General features: G+C 47.0%; 2 protein-coding genes across 2 annotated transcripts in view; both read right to left on the reverse strand.

The window, feature by feature from the left end:
- Positions 1-375: 375 nt before the first annotated feature.
- ETH_00018470 (protein kinase, putative) lies at positions 376-5,560 on the reverse strand (the record flags this gene model as incomplete). Its single annotated transcript, XM_013377732.1, has 10 exons — positions 376-569; positions 764-1,123; positions 1,373-1,683; positions 2,263-2,446; positions 2,588-2,854; positions 3,013-3,198; positions 3,448-3,965; positions 4,174-4,433; positions 4,877-5,025; positions 5,401-5,560. The coding sequence occupies 10 exons, from the start codon at positions 5,558-5,560 to the stop codon at positions 376-378; spliced, it is 2,589 nt and encodes an 862-aa protein (XP_013233186.1).
- Positions 5,561-14,317: 8,757 nt separating this feature from the next.
- Positions 14,318-18,457, reverse strand: part of ETH_00018475 (Phosphatidylinositol-4-phosphate 5-kinase. phosphatidylinositol-4-phosphate 5-kinase) — a gene marked incomplete at both ends in the record, with an annotated part of 8,149 nt that continues 4,009 nt past the window's right edge. Inside the window, 12 exons of the mRNA XM_013377733.1 lie at positions 14,318-14,355; positions 14,531-14,580; positions 14,814-14,949; positions 15,070-15,107; positions 15,269-15,320; positions 15,535-15,664; positions 16,284-16,335; positions 16,473-16,599; positions 16,821-16,974; positions 17,230-17,321; positions 17,532-17,658; positions 18,080-18,201. Coding sequence (XP_013233187.1) covers positions 14,318-14,355; positions 14,531-14,580; positions 14,814-14,949; positions 15,070-15,107; positions 15,269-15,320; positions 15,535-15,664; positions 16,284-16,335; positions 16,473-16,599; positions 16,821-16,974; positions 17,230-17,321; positions 17,532-17,658; positions 18,080-18,201 — 1,118 coding nt within the window. The remainder of the gene's footprint in view (positions 14,356-14,530; positions 14,581-14,813; positions 14,950-15,069; positions 15,108-15,268; positions 15,321-15,534; positions 15,665-16,283; positions 16,336-16,472; positions 16,600-16,820; positions 16,975-17,229; positions 17,322-17,531; positions 17,659-18,079; positions 18,202-18,457) is intronic.

Consider the following 18,457-nt stretch of genomic DNA (forward strand, 5'->3'; position numbering starts at 1 on the left):
GTAAACGCACACATGGGTGTATATGTATAATTCATATGAAGAATATATGACGTCGAATTTTGCCTATGCGGAATATATCTTGCATCCATATATAAGGGCAATAGACACGTATGCATGTACTTGTGCATGCACGTGCGTATTGAGAAATGTTTGTAGGCACAAATATTTTGCATATATTCATAACATGCAACAGTGAAGCCATTGACTGATACTATAAATGGCTGCAATTTTACTCATACAGAAGCATAGCAATGTATTCACAGAAATAAGTACCCAACAGTCAGGAGAAAAGTAGTCATGCAGTTACTTTCATGTAACAATACAAATATTCACAAGTTCAGAACCGCTAAATAATATTCCACACAATCAATGCGTCTATACATGCGTATCATGCATTCGAGCTTCGTTCAGGCTGTGCTTACTCTTCGGAGTGTTTGCAATTTTTATTTCCTTTTCTACTATTTCTCTTATCACATCCTTAGCAATAGCCTCTTCTGTTGCGTAGCGCCCCCAAGCAAGAATAGACTCAGGTAGTTCAGACAATACGCTATCCACTGTTGCTGCGGACCCTACACAAAGATGCAGTAGCAGAAGCAGCAGAATATGTCAGGGATATGCGTTGTAAGTGTGCAGACAAAGTTTGATCTCACATTGTCATTTGACGCAGGCACGAATAAAACGCATAGAAGTGTGGTCACAATAAGAAAAACACAAGAGGCAAAAATGAGAGAAACAGACGAATAGCAAATCTATATTGGCGCACTGCGGCTTTTCCTCATGCTCTTCAGCGTCTCGCTAGCGACGATGCCGAGTTGCCGTTTGGCTGCGGTGAAAACAACTGCTCTTTTGAAGTTCAAAACGGACAAGTTAAACATTGCCTCAGTATACTCCGGTCTTTCTTGATGGTTTCCAAACGCAAAGGGGACATAATTGTCCCTTTGCATTTCCATCATAATTTTCGTATATATATCCCGCAGGTTCAAATTCTCAGGCAGTGCTGCTGCTGCTGCTGCTGCTGCTGATGCTGGCGTTGTTGCAGCAACGCCAGCAGCAACAATGCACAGGCGAGACACAGCACGATCCACTTGCAAGTGCAATAAAGACAAAGCGTCCTCCGTCCGCCCTGCACCGATAACAGAAAGGGTGAGAAAAGCACTAGCGACGACGTCAAAAGCAGCAGCAGATGCTCTGAGGCTTGCTCGTTTGCGAGAAGAGAGATACAAGCGGATAGGTATGAAAACAAACACGGAAGTGTTGAAATTGAGAGAGCAATGAATAAAGAAACGTAGCAAATACACATAGGATAGAAGATGGAAGCGAAAAGAGGAGGCAAAAATGATACGAAAAAGCCAGAAGGACGGCAAATGCTCACATGCTGCTTCCATGTGGAGGGGTGTGACCACATCGCGTAAGTGTACAGAGATTTGCTCTTCTGGAGCCCCAAAATCAAAAAAGGCTGCTGAGACACCCCACGGTGGTCCGTAGTGAGTTTCGTTACATATTTGTGTTACTTGCTGCCACGCGCAATGCTGCAGCAGCTGCTTTTCTGCTGCAACGACAACGTCTCCTGCCGAATATTTTGCATGTATAGAAGCTCCAGCAGGATCCCGAGAAACACAACGGCGAACACCCAGGCGAATAAGACGGTCAGCAGAGGCCCAAGCAACGTAAGAGGAAAACACCCTGGAAATTTGGAAAACGAGAAAAAAAAACGAGTCGCAAATACAGTAAGAAACGAAAAAGGATTAAAAGGAAAAAGCGGTGAAGCAGAGAAATAAAACTAATAGCTTGCAAAATACCGACAAAATGGAGATGAAGTAAGAGCAAATAAAGTTAAGAGCGAACCGAGACGAAAGCAAATGCCGTAGAGATATTTATCAATAAGACGACACGCATGGGAAAGAAACAAAAAATGATGTTAGCCAAGAGGTGACAAGAAAGAAAAAAGTGGCAAAGAGCGGAGAGAGAAATAGAAAAACAAAAGCAGCCAGGCAAAATATAAGACAGAAACAGAGGTAAAAAGCAAGAGAGAGACATACAGTATCAGAATACAATTTTCCCAGCCCGAAGAGACCAAGACAGATAGAGCCAAACAAAGCGGAGTATACACAAAAACGGATTAAAACAGTCTGGAGAAACAAATAGAAAAAAAGGTAACCCCAAAAGGAGGCGAGTGGATAAAATCGGGCGGGAAAAAGACGACAAAGAAGCAGTGAGAGCCGGCAGCAACACAAACAGAATGATGTCAAGTCCGCTACTGACCTGTCTTTGAAATATGCTAATATATCGCTGTCTCTTTCATCAGAAATCCCGACAGACTTTAAAATAAATGCAATCGTGTCTTCCGATGGTGTCTCCTCTATTATTTGAATATAGGGGTCGATGAGCAACTGCCGCTCTAAGTACAGATGAACGGACCTCGATATCAGCAAGTTGGCGGCAGACACTACAGCAAAGCGCAACCAAGAGTAGAACCATGCTCTAATGCTTATCCCTTACAGTTCAGGGCAAGACAGGAGTTGAAGCAAAGGGTTATGTGCCCGCTCTGGAAGGCATCAGGGTTTAGGCGTTAGCTCTTTTAGCTTACTCTTTCTGTCTATAATCTGCTGTTGCATTATTACATTGAGTCCCTCCATGTTTACCCCGAAGACCGCATCAATTAGATCACCGTAGCTTTTACCTTTCATTTGTCCTTCTTGCTGCTGCAGCCATGGCCACTGCAGCAGCCGCGAAAGCTTTTCTTGTACTTCTGCCACTTCTTCTACCTTAGGCAGCGTAGTAAGCCTCATGACTGTCGCAACTGGGATTGGCACTACACAGGATACCACGGCCTCCCGAATTGGACTCCAAGTTGCTGCACCAGAAAAAGCAAGCAGCGTCATGCAGCTGGTGCTGCTCCTGCTGCATGTGCTGCAACATGTTTTACTGTATTAACACAAACGCTGCTGCTTCTGATTCTATTGTGCTGCTACTTCAGAAGCAGCATCAGCAGCAGTGAAAAGCGAGCCTTACCAAGTTCTAGCAGCGTCCTGAGTGTCTCTGTGGCCTGTTGTCTTCCCCTGGCAGTTCCTACTTCTATACTGCCTGTTCCTGCCTTGGAAAGAGACAGACGTAGAAGTACTGTCCCCTGTGCCTCATGTAGCAGCTGCTGCGCTTCCTCGACTGGCCGTTCTCGCACTGCTTCCAAAGCACGAGCCACTGAGGAAAAACCAGGCACACAAACTATCAACTTTTGCAGCTGTTGCTAACATCGTTAGAATGCTAGCGCTGTCGTTCTTGTTGTCAATCTGCTTAGCGAGGTTGGCGCTGCCAAAACTGGAAATTAAGTGCAAAATTAGACTGAAAATGGGGAAAATTTCATGGCCGTTGCTAGCAGCACAGCATCTACTAAAGTGTCTCGTCTCGCTAAGAGGGTCGCTAAGCCAAGGCCAGTGTTCAAGGGCGTACCTGCAATGAATGCGAAAGCGTTACTGGCAGATATTCTGATGACGGGATTGGTCTCAATCATTTGCCTTATTTTAGCTTTGACCAAAAAAGGCATGTTTGACAAATACAATTTCTCTATTTTGCCCCCTGGTTCCACGCAACGGTTTAAGCTTTTTCGTATTTCTTGTGTGTACACCTGGGGGCCCGTGTGTTGTCTAAGGAGTACAAAGTCCAAGCTGGCCCCTTGCAGAAGAAGGGGCTCAATGCATCTCTCGGTCCACAAAAAGCGTCTAGAATGACTAAGAGACATGTTCCAAGCAGACGAAAGCGTCAATCCCAGGGCGTATACGTCGTAGGAAGCAAGGTAGGGAATTTTTGAAACAGTAGTTCCTGCCAGAGGTTCAGCAACTGACTGCGTAGGGCTAGTTGGCTCCTTTTCACACTCTGCCTCAGGAGCCGCGAAAGCAACTGTCCCTCTCAAGGGACCGCTTTGACCCAGCACAGCTAGGAAGCCAAAGTCAATGACAGCAACCTCGATGCTGAACAACAAGCCACAATGTAGGGTTTGAAGTTTGGAAGGCTATACCGTTCCCCCTTTGTGGTAGAAATGGAAGACTTCACGGTCTACGGATTATAATGTAAAGATGCAGCGATATAAGGTTTGTAACAAGAAATGATGACCAGCGGACACAGGTTCAGTGTATCTGCTCTGTTGGAATTTAAGATTAGAAGTCAGGGGCTGATTACGAGCGATTTTTCTTGAAGACGACATTGGAAGGTTTTATATCAAAGTGTCCCAATGAGAAGACGTTGTGCAAATAGACAAAAGGGCTGATCATTTTGGCGGAGACAGAAAGGAGAGAGTATTTGTCTCTTGCTATCTCCCTCAGACGTGACTTCCTTTCTGCAGCGGCTTTTATTGCATTTGCTTCTCCCGGTGCTTCTTCTCTTGCTGGTTTGCCCCATGCGTCCAATCTAGACCCGTTATCTGGGCGTTTCAAACGCGTCTGAGAAGAGTAACAAGTGAACAAAATGGATATGCATAAGGAGACGAAACGGAAGGACTAAAAAGGGATGAATGGATAACAACGACGGGTGAATGACGAAGGCAAAGCGATACGAATTAAAAGTAAAGCAAAAGTGCTGAACGAAACGACAAAGCAACGCCCCAGCTAAGGACGAATCCGACCACAGGGGATAAATAACAAAAGCATGAGGTGAAAAGGGAAAGGAAACGAGGCAGAGAACGAACCATTAATGCTAACGCAAGCAACGGCAGTACCACCAACAGCACTGCGACGGAAAAGCCAGCAACGGCAATAAGTGAAGCGACGACAATCAACGCTGGACATATTGCCAGCAGCAACAACATTCAGTAGCAAGGAAATAGTTTTAGCGGCAGCTGCAACAGAAGCAGCGGTAGTTGTCTAGGAAAAAGTGACAGTCTGACGTCGATGTCTCCATCGTAGATTTTGATGATACTTCCCCAGAGCTGTTGCCCATCCTCGAAACTGACTAAGACTCCACCTATGGGAAGGACAAAGCCAAATAGTTCTCCAGCAGCGGCAAGAATAGTGAACAGGTCTCCTCTAGGATTTCCTGCGAACAAAAGCTGACAACATGTAGAAAAAGTTAACCTGAAGCTTGGCTTAAGTGACACGGCTTGGCGCAGCTGCTGCAGCGCCAGAAGCAGCAGCAACGGCAACTGTTGCTCTAGCAACAATGCCCTGTTCTAAACAGCAGCTACCTGTATGTGCCTGCTGAGAACTGCTTTCCATCAACAGCATTAGCTAGTGGCAGCACCAGAAACAGAAAAAGCGCTAAGGAGAAACAACAGTAGCCGTTAAACCTACTAAACTCGACAGCCACCTGCATCAGACACAACAGGTATCTACAGCAGCAGCAGCAGCCACAAGAACACTAGCTGTACAGAGCCGCAGCACCAGCAGCACCGGCAGTGCGTATGTCTATTACCTTGAATGGCATTGTAGAGCGTTCTGTCAATTTTTTTTAAAGTCGCAAGCGCTGCGTGCAGAATTAACCCTGAATATTCCACCTCAGCTGTAAAATAATGGGCGTTTATTGCTACTTCAAAAAGTCTATGGTATTCAGTAAATATTTCACTAGAGATCATTTTCTGCCCCTGCAGATGGCGCAGGAAATCTATCTGTGCCTCTGTTCCCAAAGCATCCCGAATCGCTGCGACCACCAGTTCGGAGCGTGTTTGCACGCCTCTGAGCACACAGTGTATCCGGAAAAATACATAAGAACGGAAGTGCACAGGACGACTAAACATATGAGAAATTCGCTTTTTGTCTGCTTTGTTCACTATACAGCTAGGTGGGTCTCTTTCTTCCAACTGACATACGAGTCCATAAATAGATAGGCAGCCGGCTACGTAGCTGTCTATGGGCCTATCAGTAGCTGTGCCGCTCACTTGATATTTAGTCTACTCATATGTGCTAAACCGGTTGCCTACATCCTTACCTTTCTAGCTGCTCATCTAGATATCCGTCTACCTTCTTCCATAACTGAGCGCTTACTTGATTGCGGCAAGAATTTTTTGGAGCGAGGTTACGTGGAACTCTTTGCGGCCGTTCCTCACTGCCTCGAATAGGCCTTCAATGCTAATCTTCCTGTATATCTTGACCCCATATCTTTCTTGTGCTGCTTCTTCTCCTGCTTTTGCTGCAGCGCCTTTTCCTCTGGACGAGGACACTAGTGATGCTGCTGAAATAATTTCAGCACAGCTTCCCACCTGTTGGGACTTTTGTGTCAAAGGGAAAACAGTTCCAAAACTCCCGTACCCTATTGTGGGTTCCAAGTCAGCAGAAGATATACGGCACTTAGGCAGAAACTTAGTCAAAGAATATATATCAGCAATAGCTTCTGACGTTCTTTCTCTAGCTTGTGCTTCTGAAATTCTCTCTAGTCGCCCAGGTAGGTGTTGCAGAAGAGGGAGTAATTCTGCAGAAAAACATACGCCCTAAACCCTTGGCCCTCAGCACTAAAGGCCAGCCGACGCGGCACAGAACAAAGGCTGCTAACAGTATGCATTTAGCCTGGAATGTTTCAAAGAGAAGTTTCAATCAAGAAAGTTCAAAATTTTAAACCCTAAGCATCTGATGTTGCCGCCGGATATAAAACCCTTTCCCGCAGACCCAGGTTGTTGTAATTGACTATAAAAGCCCAAGCAGGACACAGACTAATCAAAAGCTGAAGTGCTAGATGTTATCAACTTTAATATTAGACGTGAGGATTTACTATTCTTCAGTTTTTCAACTGCCTGCATCGCTAGAGTGTTTTGCTGCAGGAGCGACACAGGGGTCCCTGTCTTCACGTCCACAAATTTTTCGGCATATCTTAGTTGACTCCCTTTGTCTTCAGGCTTTGTACTTTGTTGGCCATGCAACATAATGTGAGGAGAGGAACTACGAAGACCTCGGGATCTTGTACGCAAAAGACGTCCTGTTGTTGCTGATGTTGCTACTGTTGCTGCAGCAACGCTGCTGCTGTCCACACAGCAGAAAAGACAGACCGCTAAAAGAGTGACAAAATGCACGGAAAGCCAACGGCTCCAGTAGCAGTTGCTGCCACTGTGCTGCTGTTGGTGCTGGTGCTGCAGCTGCCTGCACGAAAAGCCTCCTGTTGCCAGCAAAGCACCCCGCTGCAGCTGCAACCGATGTCCTCTCGGCAGCATTAGCTGTGTCGTTTGCTGCTGCATCTGCTGAAGATGCTGCTGCCGTTGCTGCTGCTGCTGCTTCTGCCGCTGTATCTGCCGCTGCTGCTGTTGAGCACCACTGGTCCGGCTTGAGGCGCTGGGGACGGCCGCAAGGCCGAAAGCTGGGAACAACATGGCGACTGCAATTCTCTGATGTCTCGCATGCTTAACATTAGGGCCTGATAAAATCCGGGTGAACATAAAATTTGCGCTCGAGACCTTAGACCCCAGACCTCTCTGTTCTTTAGACGGGGACGCTGGTGCGAATCGAGCAGACCATTATACAGGGCCTTCAGCCCACTTAACCATTAAGCATGAGACCTGAATGCTACTAAACATCCATAAGAAGTTCAAAGAGATAGAAAGGACTCAACAGCAAAGAAAGTCAGCAGCTGCTGCTGCAGCAGGAGATGGTTGAATGGGAGCTCGAGAATTGGGGCGCGTTTCATTTCCCCTTTTCAAAATCTGGGTTTTGTGCTGGGCGCCACGATGCAGCTCCAAACGGCAACAAATGCCATTTAAAAGAATAATCAAATAATGTTATCAGCGTTTCTTCAGGTGTACCGGTGTCCGAGTGGTCAAGGCCGCCGACGCACGGCCGAAGACCCGCCAGCCAGATTGAGCCACTGCGTGGCTAGGCATTTTACTTCAGGGGCTGTTCCCTGTTTTTCGTATCTGAAGAAATATAGATTATCATTTTCGATATTTTTGTTAATCAATCGGTTTTGCAGTAGTCATATGGGTAACAGATGGGAGGGTCTCAACAGTGCCGGCTTGACTGTGCTTTCTGAACTTCTGGCTACACCAAGAATTTCCGAAATAGACATACCTGTACTTGAAAAAAGATTTAGAGGTGGTCAAAAACTGCAAGATAGTATTGAAAACCACCTGTTGACGAACGACACTTCGGGCAAATTGAATTGACCCTTAAACCAGGAGGATACATCCGGGATATGTACCATAGGCCGGAAAAGAAAGTCTCAACTTACAAACGAATACAAATTCTCCTTTAGAATCAGGATTCGAGGCAAATATGAAGAAAATGCATTGAAGCTAAACCACAATAGAGAGCACGCACACCGGAATCAAAAAGAAAGGAACGAGCAAATAGCCAAAAGTATATGCGCACACTGGGACTTCCTCTTATGTTGCTGAGGGCCGCTAAGTTTGATTATCGCAGGAAGTCGATTGGTCCGGCCCAAAGAGCAGAGTAATTTCTTCTTAGAGTGAAAATGTTATTCAGGTGTTGGTATTTAGGTTGATTAGATTTAAATGTAGTCATGGAATGCCTATTGCGAATCTTCATTGCTGTAAGTTCCACACTTCGGGAAGTAGGCTAATGTGTAAGCTGATCGAAGAAATGCGGGACTCACTAAGTACAAAAGCAGAAATCACAGTTAAGAAGGTAGGGTTAAGACAATCTACTTCGATGTTGGATCTTTGTGTAGGGTCTGCAGCAACGGTGGCTAGCTTACTACCTTGCCGATTCATATCGTTTGGCGGTGTTACGCATCAGAAGAGGCCTTCGCCTGCAATGTGACAAAACCGACAATGGAGAGATATAAAAATTGCAAAGATCCCCAATGTTAGGCACAGGTGCAAAAGCAGCTCAAGTTCGTAATGCGCACATATCAGTTCTATTGTGTTATGGAGCATTATTTAGTAATTCTGATTTATGCATATTTATGTAGTTACACTTGAGTAGCTGCGTGATCAGTTTGCTCCTGATTTTCCGGATAATTGCGCTTTTCATTTTCCGTTTGTACGAGTCATAATATAAGCAATGTAAGTGTTTCATGAAGGGTCATGCGCTGTTGCATGTCGTGAATACATGTGCACAAATCTTTATGATTACAAGCACCGTTAAGTATAAAACACACGAGTGCATACACAAATACATACACGAGCCCAACTTAAAGGTCCTCAATAAGCAGAGAAACCATAACTGGAACGTTTTCACATGGCCAGGAAGGGCAGCGGCAATTGGCCTTTTAAATGTGATTCTCATGGAATCAAAGAAAAGGCCGGATTTTCGCAGCAGCCTCTGCTATTCACAAAGAACACTCAGGTCTCTACGAAGAATCATCAGCGTTTCTTTGCCTGCAACATGAGGGGCAGCATCTATTAAATCAGGTTGGGGAGGCCGCCCCGCATGCCTTATTAGTGCTTCGAAAGCAACTTTAGCAAGCTTGTTCTACTGTACACTCCCCACATTTTCTTTTACACTGCTTGCTGCGCGCGTTTCATTGAAATGCATCAAGGAGGAGTCAGACATCAAGGACGAATGCTTAATTCTGCTGCCACGAGACCCCTCACTAATCTCCACACAACCAGGTAGCCATAGCAATTGCCTTGACGTTCGTTGCTGTGGCTAGAACACTTCATATGTTTTGTGTTTCCTTAAAAGCTCCGATGCCCAGCATGGTGGAAGTAAACGACTTGCGTGAGGAAATCAGCAAGCAGAGTCACGCATATCTTCCAGATGCGGTGGATAAATAGTCGCAGGTTTTTCGAAGCAGAAAATGAGGTAACAGCTGTGGAACTCGCAGCAGGCGGGCTCGCTTGACTGTGCTTCTGCATCAAAGTATGGGTTGCAGGAACCCTGGTATCGTCGGCAAGGAAAAACCCAGAGATAGAGGGATTTTAGTGTATGGCGTGGAGGGAACAAGGGCACTTTCTGAAAATTTGGCCAAAAGTGGTGTTCTTTGAACCCTTTGAACCCTTTAAACGGTTAAATAGTGCCCTTACTTATTGACATCATGTCTGAGCATAAGCATTCACAACAGGATATTCACTTAGTAGGTAGGCGGCGCGTAACGCGCTGCAATCCATGACATCTTTTGAGAGTTGAAAAATCGGTACACGTGAATTTTTATATCGATTATTCAAGTGTTTCCACTGCAAAGGAATCAAAATGCCATCCGATCAAGTGCTTCGTGGGCCAATCGTATCCCAATACAAAATCAGAACTGACAAGTCACAATAGGCAGTCACGCTAAAATCATTCACGCCAGCACTGCATCGCTAGTCCCGCGACTATTCTTTCGATATGCAACATCTTGCCCCTAACACAGTGAAATCACTTTCCTTATAATGTGGTGCATGCTGGGCTCAAGTCCATCTACACCAGTCGAATCGGCAACTGCACTGAATGCATTGAAGCTTCACAGGACTGTAGAGGATGACCAACACTACAAATCAAAAGACTGCAGCAACACACGTGCTGCGCAGTATGCTGCGCAGTACACTCCAGTCTTGACATACTAGCAGTTTACACAGATTTCTGCCCTAGTACTGAAGCACACATTGGACTACAGCAGAAGGCTGGCACTTTGACTGCCGTGCCATTCAGCCCAGCTACTCTTTCCCGTGGTTTCTGGCATCTTTCATTTTTTATTCGCAACCAGTCTCATGACAACTGCCAAAAGGCATCATGGGCGTTGGTGTGCAGCCCATCTCTTCTCTTTCTTCCCGTGTAGCTCTAAGTGTCACTTCTACGTAGGGGAAGCATCGACAGTGTTGGATAAAGTTGCCACAGCGCACATTACTTCTTTGCCTTTGCTTATTTTCACGCCCAAGCTATACTTGACTGCTTACTCAATCCATTTTTCCCCGTTTGCCACGTCGTTGAGACATATCCTGTTTGCCTCTGGCAAGGGCGGCGCGATCATGAGCAAAGTTCCCTTTGCCCTAAAATCATCTGTATGCTTTTATCTTTCATGGTATCGGCCTGTAAAGTCTGTTCACGCCGGTGCCGTGTGTCTTTGTGAAATAAGTTTCTAGACAGGTGTCTGGTGTCTGTTGCATTAGCACTCGAAACAGGGGCTTCTTGTGTGAGATCTCTCCACACGCATGCCGGTTGTCCTACGCTTTTGCTTAGCTGTTCATATTCCTGGTTCTAGAAGCCGGCGCAAAGGCTGCAAGGCAAAACGCCTGCGTCATGCACTCACCACTGTGCGACCCCTCGAACTCGCAATTATTCTTGTTCCAGTAGCCACATCGTGCCACGAGGACTACGATGAGCTTTTGTATGAGCCAGCGCTATCTTGTTAGAAAAGCTCATTTTAAAATAACCCATCAGCTGCTCTGTACGAAGTGGCTTAACGTGACCTGGCAAAAGGAAGACTCCGGTGCAAATTGAGCAGGTTTCCACTTTCGTTGAATTTTTCAGACGAGCCGTTATGGGAACATCATCACCTCCCCCGACTGCTTTCTTAGCGAGCCTCGCTTAGACTGTGACTTCTTAACAAAATGCATCGGCATATCCTTTCGTCGAAAGTACGATGACGGCAATGCACCATCATAAACAGTTTCGACGTCTGTGGGAGACTCGACAAGGAAAAGAGGCACCTGATGACGGCTCTCCAGGCGGGCGTTCTGGCCCGAACTCTTGAACTGTTGCTTCCCTACACTTCATTGTGGCCTTTCTTCGGTAATTCCATTTCATCGCCGAGCTGCTCCCACGCTGGTGCTCCCCGCTGCTTTCCTCTTCTCGTGGGAGTTGTTCACTTTTCTACATCGCCTTTTCGACTACATCACCTTTAGCCAGTCATACTCTGTCGCTCTGAGATTGCATCTACACCACTGTTCCAGCTACGGTGTGGACCAGTGCAGCCAGATTCCGCATCCACCTCAGCTCAACGATTATTTTTTTGTGTATACCATTTCGCGTCCTTGCATCAATGTAGTCGTGAGTCTCCATTTACAGAGCCTTCTCAAGCTTTGATAAAGCTTTGATAATAATAAGGATCTGCAAATATTCCATACGGAAGAAGAAGCACAACCATCCGACCTCGCCCACGTGCTGCTTTTCGTCTTGCCTACTCCGTGCCTTTTGAGCTGCTGCTGCGGCATCAATTTGCCGCAAATTTTCGCGTATATTCCTCTTGCCATTTCACAGAGTAGTGAGATCAGCATAGTCCACACAATTATTCCCCGTAGGAACACAGTGTTGTCTGCTGTTTGCTAGGCCACAAAGTTTCCATAAAGTTCTCTTGGAGTTTTACTCGTTCCCATGGCTTGTTACCACGCTGGATCACGCCACTTAGTCCTTTTATAGAATACTTTTGGTTCAAGGCGGAGCCGCCTCGAAGCGTCCGTCTTTAACATTGCCTGCTTGCATTCTACTTCACAGAACGACAGCACAGACTGTATGCTTCTTTGTACTGTAACTACTTGTGCAACCACGATTTCAATATGTTTGGAGGCTGTCAGTGTGCCTATAGGCCCTCTTGCGCGTTGCTGAGCCTCTGGGTAGATGCGTAGGGCGCGTAGGGGCTCTCTGAAGATACCCCATCTCACTGCAAGCCATATACTGCGGACTCTACTTTTTTGGACTACAAATAAGGCGTTTTATAGATAAATGGACGCATTCAACCCATTTACTGGCTTGAAAGCCTTTTGTTGCCTGAAGGCAGCGCTGGACTTGCCCAGCCTCTGATCCGGCTCGCCTAGAGCACACAGCAGTATGGAGCCTTTACTTGTATTTTTGCAGATTGCATCCTTCACATCTCTAGCGCCTCTGTCTTTATCTCTCAGTACAATCACTCATTTGTTTCCCGCTTTTTTGGGTGTTATTCTGCGTCAGAAGGAGCAAAAGAATAGTGAGTTCCGCGAGAGAGCCGAAAGGTTTCAAAACGTTTCTAAGTCAAGAACTTCAATTATCTGCCTTATGATCGCTGAGCGCGCTCAACGTTTTCTTTTATGAATTTTATGAATTTACCGCTCTCCTCTAAGAGATGCAGAAAAGGACGCTTGAAACAACTTGAAACTCCCGCGAGATTTGGGAAACATTTTCTTTTGAAGGTCAATTAGCTAAAGCGACTCTATAGAACCCAGTGGGCTGGGGAAATTGTTTAGCAATAAGGGCCATTTTGTAAAGAATCCGTACCAAGAATTTGGCAGTGAGAAAACCCAAGAATATATTCCGTAGCACCGAATCGCTACTCCTGCCAACCGAGTTCTGTTACAGGGTCTTGGTTTGTTGACGTGTCTACAATAGTAATCAGTACTTAGCCATCATTTGCTCTTTAGAAGTGGAGTGTTTCGGGGTCTTGTGCTATTTTTTCTTCAAAAACAATGAAGACGCTGCTTTGTGTTGCCTATGACTCGCGTCTTACGTCCCATTTTCAAGTGAACCTCAGTCTTCCCGTTTTACCTTTCTTTTCCTTGTATTCAATCTAGAAAAGAACTCCTTTTTGCTTCTTTTGCTGCTATTTCCCTGCCTTCGCGAAGCCATCTTGACTGCAACTACTTCCAACTTCAGTTGACCACTGGTCACGCCCCTGGTGAAATCTGCGTTGTTAGATTATTCTTCGTTGACCGATGGTCACGCCCTCAGCGAAATCACGGCCTTTACACCATGATCATGCCCACAGTAAAATCCTAGCTTTTAAACTACTTTTCGCTGGCCACTGGTCACTCCCTTGCTAAGATTCTAGTTTCTAAGCAATTTTTCGTTGACCACTGGTCAGGCCCACAGTAAAATCCTAGCTTTTGAAATCTTGTTTTTGTTACCTGCTGGTTACTCCATCTTTGACTATTTTTTGTCGACGCGGGTGAGGCCTAAGAGCCTTGTTTTCACTAAGTGCTCTGGAGTTTCAAATAAGTGAGGCGGCATTACTTGTAGACTTTAAATTTTAAAGTTTGTGATACACATATCACAAAAGACTGCTGAGGTGTGCATACACCTCAGTGTGCCTTCGCTGAACTGAGACAAGTGCACATTTACCTGAAACCCTGTCCAAAACCCTAAACCCTAGACCTTCTGCCCTTGCGGGTGCGCAAGCGGTCGGAACCACAGCAGCTGTACCCCGGAGCTGCACCAGCAGCAGCGGCAAAAGAAATTGTTGTTGCTGCTACTGCTACTGCTGCTGCTGCTGCTGCTGCAAGGGTCTACTGGATGCCTACGCCAGGCTGCTTCCACCAGCCAGTCTTTTCTAACTGTTTAGAACTGGCTAGTTAACTAGTTCTAAATAACTTTGCTTGTAGGAATCCACTACAACTCTTTTTTCAAATATGCATTGGCCTCTGTGGGGCACCTCAGACAAACAAAGAGAAATAAAATGAAATGAAATAGTGAAACGCATGCAAACGCGCCGCGTCTGCGGTGTACATTCACCCCAAAACTCAAACAAAGAAAACTAAAAACTGTTTTCAAATGAAGCTTATTCACACTATGTGGCGCTCCAGGAAACTTATGAAGCGGCCTGCACACAGCGGGCAAAGCACAAAGGGTTTATTCTTCGTGGTTCGGGTTTAGGGTTTCGCGGATCAGGCTAGGGTTGAAATTTAGAGAAGGCCAGCTTCGCTGACGCAAAAATTAGGGTTTAGGCTTTAAAGTTTGAGCTATGAATGCTTTGGGGTTCGGGACTTGGAGTTTACTTGCGTAGAAGGCAGGATTGACACAAGAAATGCCATAAGAGTCACAGGTCCTGCGAAGCAAAACACAAATTAGGGTTTGGTTTAGGGCTTGGGGTTTAGGGTCTGGAGGTTTCTGTAGGTGGAAAAGGGTTTGCGCTGCACAACGCACGCTAGCCAAATGAGCTATACAGCTTAACTCCGGCGCTGGACCTCAAACCCTAAACCCTAGGACCTAAACCCCCGGTTCTTTTGGCGCGGAGCGCGTGAGTGAAAGTTTGGGTTTAGCGTTTGGGTTTTGCCTCACTGTACAACTCTAATAGCATTTTCCGTTCTTTTAAAAGCCCCCCATTTTGTCAAAACGTCAATTATGCCAACGTAATATAATTTGCTGCCGTCGCGGCTCGCCAAACCTCCCAAGTCCCGACGCCAGAAGGGCACATCTACAGCGCGCCAAACCCTAAACCCTAAACCCTACACCCTAAGCCTGGAGCTCCAAAGGGGCTTAGTGATATTTAACAAGGGCCTAAACCCTAACCCTGATGACATCGGGTTTAGTTCACCTGTGTCGGTGCTGGCTGAAGGTATAGGCTCGTTTGTGCTGCAGGCACACACCTCAGCGCTTAAACCCTAAACCCTCAACCCTAAACTCTAAACGCTAAACCCTACGCTCCTGGCCCCCAAACCCTCGTCTCGGATTCCCCGATTCTTATCTGTAGATGCTGATGCCCAGGGTTTAGGGTTTACGCGTTGCATACGCACAGTGCAGCTGGCAAAGGAACTCTGGAAAAGCTGCCTCCAGGCCGGGATGCAGCTGAGACACTCCACAAACCCTAAACCCTGAATTCTAAACCCTAAACCCTAGCCCTAGACTCCAGCTCCTAAATATCTGAGCTCTGAAGTCGGAGGCAAAACAACTTGAAGGGCAGCCGCTGCAGTCTCCCAAGAGCCCTCTGTGGAAATGATGTACTGGGCAGCCCCTCTCGGGCTTCGCGCTAGAGATCTAGAGTTTAGGGTTTAGGGTTTACCCGTTCCACTCGTGGAATAGTAAATGCCCACAAGCAGGGAATAATCCATTAATCCATGAGTCACGAGAAAGTTGGCGTCTTTGCGCAGCAGCTCCAGCAGCCTCGCTGCCCTCTCTGGCCCTATGTCGATCTAAACCACAACAAACCCTAAACCCTAAACCCTGAACCCCAAACACTAAACTCTAACCTCGCAAAACGCAATCAGTGCGAGTGGTAAGCGGCAAACATAAAGAGAGGGTTTAAAACACTAAAACGCAAAACCCTGCATTTATACTTCAACACTTCAATCCACAGAAAACGCCCAAAACCCCAAACCCTAAACCGGAAAACCCCAGCATGAAACCCTAGACCTTAAAGCCTAGACCCCACGCATGAGATCCTAAACCATCAACTCCATGTATGGCATCCTCGGACCAAGCTCCTGGCATGAAACTCCAAACCCCAAACCCTAAACCCTAAACCCTAAACACCATGCATGTAGCACTAAACCCTAAACCCCAGGCCTCGCCCCATGCATGCACATGACAAGCTCCTCTCTGCACCTTAAACCCTAAACCCTCATCTGGGCTCCCGCCATAAACCCTGTTCACTAGATCTGCAGTGACAATAAATAAATACTGCGTCTTAAACACCAAGCCCTTGTAAAAGTCTAAGCTCAACAGTTGGTGCAAACGGGCCTTTGGATTGCAAAACCGCAAACCCTAAACCCTAAACCCTAAACCCTAAACCCTAAACCTCGGAAAGCGTGCCTTTTCTCCTTCACGCTCGAGGTCATTGTCTTTGAGAGCTATAGTTGGATCTCTGAATAGAAAAAAACGAAAAGAAACTGCATGCCTATACACCAACCCTAAACCCTCGGCCCTAAGCACGGCTTCCAACTGCACAGCCTCAGCAGCGATTTTAGGGTTTAGGGTTTAGGGTTTAGGGTTTGGGCTCACACGCGGCTTTCCGGGGCTAGGGAACGTTTGTAAGTGGAGCCCTTCAAGTCGTATCTGCGGTGTATAGGCACCGGGGTGTGAAACAGATTTTCCATTACCAAAAAATATGTTTTGTGACGCATGCGATCTGCAAACACACCCTAAACCCTAAACGCTAAACCCTATACCTCAAACCCTAAACCCTCGTGGTACGCTTACGTTTCCACGCTTGCATCTAGGCCATCTGCAGATGCAATTTCGAGTCGTTGCGTAAACCCTCTGAATTCAAAGAGCAAACCTGAGGCCCAAAAACCCTCAAGCCCTAAGCTCTAAACCATAAACCCTAAACCCTAAACACTAAACCCTTACTTCCTGCAGCGCTGAGTTTGCCATGGCTGGGAAAGATGTGCTTGATTGCATGCAGCCCCAAAAACCTGGACAAGAGGCTTTCAGAGTTTTCGACAAAGTGGGCGACGTAGGCAGGTAAGATACGACGGAGGCCTTTGGCTGCTTCTCGCGAGACCTGCACAAACCCTAAACCCTAAATCCTAAACCCTAAATCCTAAACCCTAAACCCTAAACCCTAAACCCTCAATCTACACCGGCTGGCACAGAACCACTGCCTTTCTCCAAACCCTCACCACAAGACGTAAACACTAAACCCTAAACCCTAGACCCTGGACATTAAATCTACTCCAGTCTGCCAGAATCCACAGCCTCGTCGCCAGCCCCTCACCACAAACCCTAAACCCTAAACCCTACGCCCTCGTACGATTACCGTTTTGATTATAAATTTGCCGTCTGCGGTATAGTAGAAGACAGCTCCGCTCTTTCCTTCGGAGACGAGCTCGCAAAGAGAGGAGAGACTCCCTGTTGAGTAAAATAAAATCAGCAGTAACAGCAGCAGCAGCAGCAGCAGCAGCAAGAAGCACGAACAAGAACTGGGCGCCGCGCTGCTTGAGCTAATGCAGTAAAGAAGTGCTAATTTTATAGACGCGGAACTGCGCAAACCACCCTTGCACTCAGGTACTGAGTCCCAAACCCTAAACCCTAAACCCTAAACCCTACAGCGTGGCCTACCCAAAAGCATGTTTGAGACGACCTGCTCTGGCCCAATGGAGTGTATGTACACCGTTTTGTCTATTTTGAACATTTCCCGCAAGTGGCGAAACACCATGGGGGAGTAATCCGTGAAGCGCACTGCCGTCTGAAGCACAAACCCTAAACCCTAAACCCTAAACCCTAAACCCCAAACCCTAAACCCTAAACGCTAAGCCCTAAACCCTAGACCCTAAAATCGAAAGGCTAGCAGCTCTTCGCCAGCGTTAAAGTCCCCTGGCAATTTAGCCCGGCGCTGCGTCCGCTTGTATCCCTCAACCTTAAACCCTAAACCCTCGCCTCACAGGGCTTGAACAGTGGAAGTGATAACCCCGAACCCCCAAACCCTAAACCCTAAACCCTCGCGTCACAGGGTTTCCGCAAGCAGCACTCCCCACCAGACACCCGCCAAACCCTAAACCCTAAACCCTCGCTTCAGAGGGCCTTCGCCTTCTCAGCGGAGGCTGCAGCTACCGCCGCCGCCCGCAAGCCGCAAACCCTAAACCCTAAACCCTAAGCCGTCGGCTCACGGGGCGCAGGGCGCTTGCGCTGTCGAGGGCGGAGGAGTTGGAGAGGAGTCGGAACTTTTCTTTGTAGTTGTAGTCGTAGGGTTTTAAAGATCTCTCAGGAGCAACAGCAACTCGACCTCCTGCTAATCTCATTCCCAACATTACATTTAAAGCAACATTCCAAGAGTGGTGTCCGAAGTAAACCGCCAGTCCTTTCGTCGGCTGCCCCGTGATGCTGAGCGGCCCAAACCCTAAACCCTAGCTCCAAACCCTAAACCCTAAACCCTCCTCCGCCGCCAGGACCCGCACAAGACGCAGCGCCCAAACACGCGTAGCCAAGGTGACGCTGCAACAGCGGCCCATACGGCTCAGCAGCAGCAGCAGCAGCAGCAGCGGCAG

The sequence above is a fragment of the Eimeria tenella genome, genomic scaffold (genome assembly GCF_000499545.2).
Source record: "Eimeria tenella Houghton genomic scaffold, Eth_scaff61, whole genome shotgun sequence".
Taxonomy (NCBI): domain Eukaryota; phylum Apicomplexa; class Conoidasida; order Eucoccidiorida; family Eimeriidae; genus Eimeria; species Eimeria tenella.